At 35.0% G+C, this 8,351-nt stretch overlaps 1 protein-coding gene across 1 annotated transcript; it reads right to left on the reverse strand.

Annotated features, from left to right (window-relative positions):
- Positions 1–867: 867 nt before the first annotated feature.
- On the reverse strand, positions 868–8,289 carry LOC104547559 (DNA excision repair protein ERCC-8-like; the record flags this gene model as incomplete). The annotated part of the gene is made up of 5 exons (XM_010193312.1): positions 868–971; positions 3,734–3,800; positions 5,875–5,943; positions 6,567–6,648; positions 8,166–8,289. Coding segments are annotated over 5 exons (446 nt in total), but the record flags the coding sequence as incomplete, so codon positions are not given.
- Positions 8,290–8,351: the final 62 nt, after the last annotated feature.

Below are 8,351 nucleotides of genomic sequence, written 5' to 3' on the forward strand. Positions count from 1 at the left end.
GTCAGCCTTGAAGTGGTCAGGCAGTTGGACTCTATTGCTCCAGGTCCCTGACAACTGAATATTCTGTATCATCTATATAGTACTATAAATTAATTCCATGGAGTTCACCCTGCAATACTGCACATTCTTAATTATGTTAAAGCAGCTAAAGTTAAAATCAGTACAACCACAGCAAACCTAATTATGGTGTTCATAAATTAACTCACTGAAAAATGGATACAGTATCTCTGCATTATACTGCAGTATACAATTTAGAAATCTTAGTTAAGAAGTGTTCTGTTTTTCAAATACATTATTAACTGCATTTGGTTTAGTTCAGCTATGTTTTGATATATTTAATATAGTCTTTTTGCCATAAGATTATCAAAAAATCATCTTGAACCTGTCAGAGAAAAGTTGAAAAGAAAGTTGTTTGAGGAATACAGTGTCATTCAAAAGAATGTGTAAAATGGCACTGCTTATCTTGGAAGTTTCATAGAATTGTTTTTCGTAAAAGAAAATTGTTCATAATTTTACTTTTTTGTAAGTCTTAAGATTTTTTTAGAGCATTCTCATCTCTAATTTCAATTAAAATTAAAACTGTCAAAACCAAACATCTGTATTACCACACCACAATTTACATAGCAGAGACCACGATTATTAAAGCAGGTATCTACTGCTACTTCATATCCCCTAACTTTAGTACGTTTTGAAAAATTAGTTTGACTTTACAGAGGCATACATGTATTTTTCTACATGCAATTTAAGTTGCACATAAGAAGTTAGACTGACTTACTCTCTTTGCTGGTCTTAGTATCCCACACATTCATGAAATATACAAATGCTTCTAGTTACATATGGATTACCACCAGTTAAAATCTGCATTACCTGCCTCAGAAGATGCTTCAGACTTTTCTCCATTGTGCTGATCAAGGCTAATCAGACATCCAGATGCACTTCTCACATCCCATAATTTTACTGTACTGTCAGCACTAAGAAAAACAGATGTGCATACATTAGGGAAATTGTATGCACCCTGGTTCAATAACTGTCTTTAGCCAATCCACCTGGTGCTCATCCTGGTCAGCAAGATTTCTGAACTACCCATCATGCAGTCACAGTCAAGCCAATAGAATTTCATTAAAAGATTTTATGACAGACTTCAGACATTCATTTACATAAATTAATAAATATAGCTGGTACACCATAGGCATCTAAGTTAAGAGTGAATCTTTGTCAATACACTGGCCTCTGTTTACAACCTAACACCCTTATATACATACAAAGCCTGGGCATAAACTAATTCTTCTGTTGATTAAACTAGCTACAGACTCCAGCATTGTCTGTGATGTTTGCCTGGGAACTCAGGCTCTTGCTATCACTGATTTACAGTGTGACTGGCACACAAATTGGCTAGATAGGTCTATATGCTCTGTTGTTATACAGTGCTACAGCAGAGAAACACAAGTTCCTCCTTGCTTCTGGAGGAACTCACAGGCTTTGTCTACATTAACAGGGTAGGAACAAGGAGGAGAAGACCAAGGCTAAGGTTGCTGTGACTCATTCTGGTTCCCAGGCTGCATGCTCATGCTTTGCTTACACTGTCTTTCCCAGCAACAAAAGCTACCATAACTGTCAGCGCTAGGTACACACAGACAGCAACACTGCAGGCAGTTCACTTTGTATGGCACCTTGATGTGCAGCTTGATTTGAGCATTCCAGCAGTATACTTCTGTGTGCATCACAGGTATAGACAAGAGGTAAATTCATAGAAAAGATCACTTCCCATGCACTAAGTCACCTGTATTTACTGAAACTATTTGGACAGTCTCCAGCAATTTAATCGTCCTTTTGGAAAAAACCCAAAAACATAAATCACTTTTCACTCCATCTAAATAAAAAAACTGGACCTCTTTGATTTACAGTTGGAAAATACACCAAATCAAACTGCTTCTTAGATAAGCAGTCTTCTAACTGAAGTATTACATTCCTTTACCTGCATGTTCTCAGGTTATATCAGTGCATTAATATTAGGAATATATACAGTATACTTATACCAACGGACCAAAGCAAAACCAACTGTTACTCCTTATGTGTTCTGCATTTGACAAAGCTAATGACTGATTTGTTCTTTTGGGCTCCCCTCCACTACAGATTGATTGTATTCACTTCTGAGTGGTATTCCAACTGAACATGCTGATAACACATAACTTTACTGCAAACATATATTCTAAGATCATGAATAGAGATATTGCTGAGGTTTAAGCTGACCACAAATTGAACAAACTACAGGTAGTTCATTGAAATGTTCTTAAAGGCACAGAGAGAGTTTCCTTATTACAAAAGCCTACAGCTGTCCATTTTCGATAATGCAGTTTCTATTGGCTAATCTTTTCTAGTCAGTTCTAATGAGCAAGAACAAGTTTATAATCTCCTCTAGTGACTGAAACTGAAGCATGTGAAAGACACCCGGAAAACACGTCACTTCTGACCTTTCCAGTCTCCTGCCAAAAACACAGAAGAGCCGAGCTTTATACAGAGAAGTATACACACTTCATATAAAAGCCATATAAAACCCCAAAGCCTTTCTTCCCACCCTTGAAGTGATCACAAGCAAAGATACAATTGCCTTGGAAAATGGTTACATCTCCTGATACGCAACATTACTCCAGATTCTCTTTTTAGGAGTACCAGTCATTTTTTCCTCACTACCTCTTCATTATTTCAGTGTTACAAATTCTGGCCCGTCTTAGCATATAGCAAAACTGAGTTATTAGGAACTAGCAGTCAAGCTACCTCACTGAATTAAGTAATATAGCCATAAGACACGTTTAACATGCAATTATCACAAGGCAACATGACAACATAGGTAGATGCAGTTTATAGTTTAGGCTTTGAAACAAAATGTTTTGTTTATTAAATAATGACTTACTGATGTCTCATAAAATCTGCAACCATTTCAGTAATGAAAAAACAAGGAAACAGTTTTTCATTTGTTAAAACAAACAAATCACAAAGTTAGAAAATTTCCTAACTACACTGAGCCTTTCAGAAGTTTGGCATCAGAAGCCAAGGGTATGCAATTCTGATATAAACTTATTCAAATTTCACTTTTAACTTTTAAAATGGCCATTCTTTGCAGTTCAGAAGAAAAAAACATGCCAACCATGAAACTGAGAAATGTCACATTATAGTCAAAAGCTAACCTACGCAAAAGTTATAGGAAAGCCAGGATGACCTTTTAGGCTGAAAATGGCTGGAATGAAAAAAAGAGATTGAGGAATATCAGCATAAAATCAATACTCACTGAATTACTGCAGCTTTGAAACTCACCAGCTAACCATGTTATGCTCTCTGACCTAACTGAGTATGATTTACCAGGATGGCACTTTGAGCTAAACATAGTTTACTTTGTTATAAAACAAATTAGCAACATATGCCCTAACAAACAGTAAGTTTGCTCTATCATAGCTCTATCATAGACCATCTATAATGCTCTATCATTTTCCAACACCTTTAAATGCAATAGATATTTCAAAATTCTGTACAATCTTCATACATAATAAGCATCACTTTATAGCTTTTCAAGTTTAGTTTTTCTAGGCAAGATCTACAAAACTCTGAAGAGATTAAAGTAAATGATGAAGATTAACTCTGAGAACGCATTTGAATTGTAAAAAACATGCATAAGGAATACATCAAATTTTACCATCAGACATTTTTAGTGCATATAATAGTCCAGCAACATTTCTACCTTGCTGTTGCCAAAATATTTTCATCATGTGGGGACCAAGACACTGCCAGTACTTCTTGTTTGTGACCTAAAAATTCAATATGGAAATATTTTAATTATTTTCTAGTAAAATATTTATATACACCATTTTATGTAAATAACTAAGAAGAAAAGCAAATACTTCATTCTATGGGATCCACCAATCCAGAACAAAAATCTAAGCTGCAATACAAGTTTGTATTTTGTAAAAATACATTCTTTTGGGCTAGAGGTTTTCTTTTTCTTCCTCTTGCAGTTAGCTGAAAGTGATACAGGAAATATTACATGTGTAACTTTTAATAACAAAGATCGTTTTAGTTATGCAAGACACACTGTAGCACAGTCACAGCTACTGAGTTTAGTCTAAGTAATGTTATTAAATTTTGTGTCAGCACTGGAATTCCCACATGCAGAAGGAACTTTGTACTTCTTCAAATCCTTTCAAAATGTTTAATAAAAAGTATATTTACCTTATGCTCTTAATCTTAAAACTTTATTCAGCTTATCCTCAAATACTCTTGTCTTAAATTTGGGATATTTTTTCCCTAATTAGATCTGAAATATGAAGATACTAAGATAAACGTCTTCTTAGTAATGTCATACCCAGTGCAGCTTAGTGGCAAGTAATACATAAATATATACACATACACTTGAAAACTTTGAAAGTTTAAAAAATTTTAAACAAATACAAACAACAGGAAGTGCAAGGTGTTCTAATGGAAAAACTACAATCAGACTTCATATAATAGCAACACATCGCAAGAATAAACTAAGTCACACAAATACATTTTTGCTAATGCAGTATAGAGCTATGTGAACCACCTTGTTTCTGTTACATCTTCTTGTGGTTAGTTTTCCATGACCTGAAATAATCTAAAGGCTGTGATGCCCAGGATAATAGAAAAAAAAATCTCTATAATACAGGTACCACAGGATTTACTTTAAAGGCTCAGGTAGGCATTTATTTGGATACACGAAATAAACTACAGCCAAGCATTTAGCTCAATTTCAGCTGCTGGAGGTAGCCTATGTGAAAAACATTCATACCTATTTTCAATACACTATTGAGCACTTCAAGTCCTGTAAAAAGTGATTAGATTATGTTTAGTGGAAGACATAATCTGCTTCCACTTGTTTCTCTGATACTGCTCTTGAACTAACTGTACCAGTTGTGTACAAAAACACAACCAGCTTGTGCCTGGAAAGCACTAACTCTTGCATCAAAAATCAAGAAGCCCTGCTGAAACCACACTGCTTCTCTATAACGCTAGACATACTTCTGTGTCTGTACTCTCTAATACTCTGTCCTAGAAACCAAACATTGAGATACCCACTGTGGCTGATTCAGTTCAGAAGAACTTACTGGCTTAAACTTTCCACCACACAAGAGCACCAAAGCTACTTTTAGTTTTGAACTGGCCAGTGAAGAAATTGCACACTGTGCACTTGCACATTGCTGTGTCTGAGCTAACTCTTCTCTACAGTTTCTAGATAAAGATCTGGCTCTTGCCCTGCTGGTTTGAAGCATGACAATTTACCTTTAATTGCCTTCCCTTGAGCAAAGTCTCATGAAGTGCAAAAAGCAATGGATTATGCAACAATAAACCCCTATGTTAACTGAATTCGGTTAAGTGCAAAGCATTAGATACTACCCTTCTATAGCAAGTAGTACCTTTCCTGTTACACCAAAACTTCTAAACAAAACCATGCAAGCATCTTCACAGGATATTTTGTTACAAACAGTAAAGGATTTTTGGTTTGATGTCGTTTTGGGGTTTGTTTCATTGTTTTGTTTCCAAAAAGCAGCACCCCATATTGAATCCCCACATACACAAAACCAGTGCCTACACTTAACCATGTAATAAATAATAATCACTATTAATTAGGTAATGAAAATATTCAAACACCTGTACTGACTACTCATTAATATTTGTATTTTCCTACTTATTAGCACTAGACTAACATCCACAAGAACCTCTTACCACCGTGTAACTTTCACAACTGGCAATAAATACATTAATCATGTTACTTACAAAGAATACATTGTATACAGTGTTTCTTTACTGACTTGTTTTACTCAAAGTAGTTATTGTTTAACATTTATGTTTCAGACTAGAAAGTACCCTGCAGAATGTGAGAACAGGATCCAGATTTCAAGTCACAGAGCTGTACTGCAGGGTTTTTGGTACCAACTGTAACAAAAAACAAAGACAGCTGACAAAAAAATCCCAGGATTTGAGATAACAACAAAATCTTAGCAATGAAAAAGGAATAGAAAAATGTTAGCTGCATAACAGTTCACTTAGAGCAATGAATTCTATTAACAGATTTGCATTCTTTTTAGTCCAAGTAAATTTACCATATAATAATTTAAAAACTGGGGGTAAACAGGATAGTACTTATGAAACTTAAAAATTAAAAATATTTCTCTCTTTAAATGTTTGGGGTTTTGTTTTTTTTTTTGCTAAATACAGTTAAACTGTGTACATGTAAGCAATACACACATCTGTCTATTTATGCAATTTACTATGTTGGGCTCTAATAATCTTCAAATGCTAACTTATGTAATGAAAGGTAACCTCAGGATTTTTTATCTAGATGGAGATCTGATTGATGCATCACTTCAGAAGAACAAATGTGATATTCTCACTGACATTACCCAACTAACTAGTATATTATTTTACCAATCTTACATCTTACGAAGACTCAATTATGTAAAAATAGGACAGTGGAGGGAAAAAACCCTACTGAGTGTTACTTGTTTTTTACTATAACCTCAAAATACATAGGGCATTTCTTAGAAGCACATACATACCTGCTATTAAACAATGATTTGTAGCAACTGCACACATATGATGGCTATAAACTGCTCCTTCAAAGTGAAATACATCTGCAATCTGGTAATAAAAAGATTAATTTAATCACAGCACCATGTTATCAGAATGTAAATCCTCAGTATTAAGTATTTTTCAAGTGAATAGCTATAAATAAGACTGTACAAATATTACTTTTTACATACTAGCAATAACACTCCTCATTAGAAGTCAGATCACACCATCAAATAAGTCTGTTTCCAGCACTGAAAAAACTATGATAGAGCTCAGAGATGACCCAGAAGAAAAACCAAGAAAAGTGGCTAATCAGAAGCATGAATGGAAATTTAATAACTACAAAAAACACAAACAAGAAGGTTACAATATGGAGATACAAGTGAACAGTAAAGAGGCACTTAGACTACAAGTGCCTTGCCATTCACAAACATCGTATACTTACTTCAATTCCTCAAAAAGAACACAACCAACCATACAAAATTATTGTCTCCCTTGCGAGAGTTAAACATCATTGAAATGTACGACTAGCTTTAATAATAAGTACAATTACATTCAGGTACAATTGCTTTTGTTGTTTCATTCTAAAATACTGCATATGTAAAACAAACTCTTAAAACAATGTTATCTGTGTTGTCAATTACATCATTTGGTGGCAGAACAGGTCAACCAATAACCCTCATATGAAGACCGTCTTAAGTGTTGGTCACAGAACTACCTGGAAAGTGAACTGAGCTGCATTTGCATTTACAAGAAGGTTTAGTAACTGCAAACACAGCTTCACATCTCACAAAAAAAAAACAAAAAAACTCAATTTATTCCCTACTGTGTAACTTGGATGGCAGATCTCTTTTTTAAAAAAATCCTTCACTATGCTTGAAACAACATTCAAATGGTAAATCCGTTAATACATGCATACTGCAAATAGGATAAACTGCAGTCTAGAATTCATAGTTCAACAACTGGATGCAAGGACTAACAAGTCAAAGCAACCTAAAGTCCTACAGAATCTATATATAAAGCCAGCTATGCTGGTTAGCAGTTCCTTAATGGTTTATCTCATTCTCCATCAATTTTTAGAAGTGTGTCTATAGAAACAACAACAGCAGAATATTGGACCTACTGACACTGAGAGCCAAGATCACCAGTCCTTCAAAAGCAGTATTTAGGCCTTGGTTACTAAAAAAAAGTTACTACTAAAAATAAGTAATTCTGCCATACACTACCATTATATTCAACCATCCCCAATAAGGAACTTCAGACCAGTCCTTTGTGGACAACTTTACACAGCATAAATTCAATTAGCTGTATTCTTGTTAACAGCAAAAGCAGAAAGGAATTGTCCCAAGGGTTCCATGGTCTTGTACAGTCTAGATATTCATATCTTCAGAAACAGACAGGTACACACCAAGGTATGCGTGAATGTCAGAACCATGCCACTCTCTGCTGCACCCACAGTTCTTTCTGACAGTAGACTGACTCTCAGCCTTCTGGATGCTTCGTCCTGTTTAGCTCTGGGGGAACTGCAGATGCAGAATGAAAAACGTCTACACAAAGAAGCCTGAAAGCTGGAGAAATTCTCTTACTTGTAAATTATTTGTATCCCATATTTTCAAGGTTTTATCAAATGAGCTGGATGTAAAAATGCCAGTGTCAAAAGGATACCACTGCACTGTCTCCACACTGAATTTATGTACATCAGGATGGCTCCTAAAATCAAGGAAGATTCCAGTTGGTTAGAGTCTTGATAATCACATAATTGTCTTGATAAT

Source organism: Mesitornis unicolor, unplaced genomic scaffold (assembly GCF_000695765.1).
Source record: "Mesitornis unicolor isolate BGI_N332 unplaced genomic scaffold, ASM69576v1 C13655457, whole genome shotgun sequence".
In the NCBI taxonomy this organism is placed as follows: domain Eukaryota; kingdom Metazoa; phylum Chordata; class Aves; order Mesitornithiformes; family Mesitornithidae; genus Mesitornis; species Mesitornis unicolor.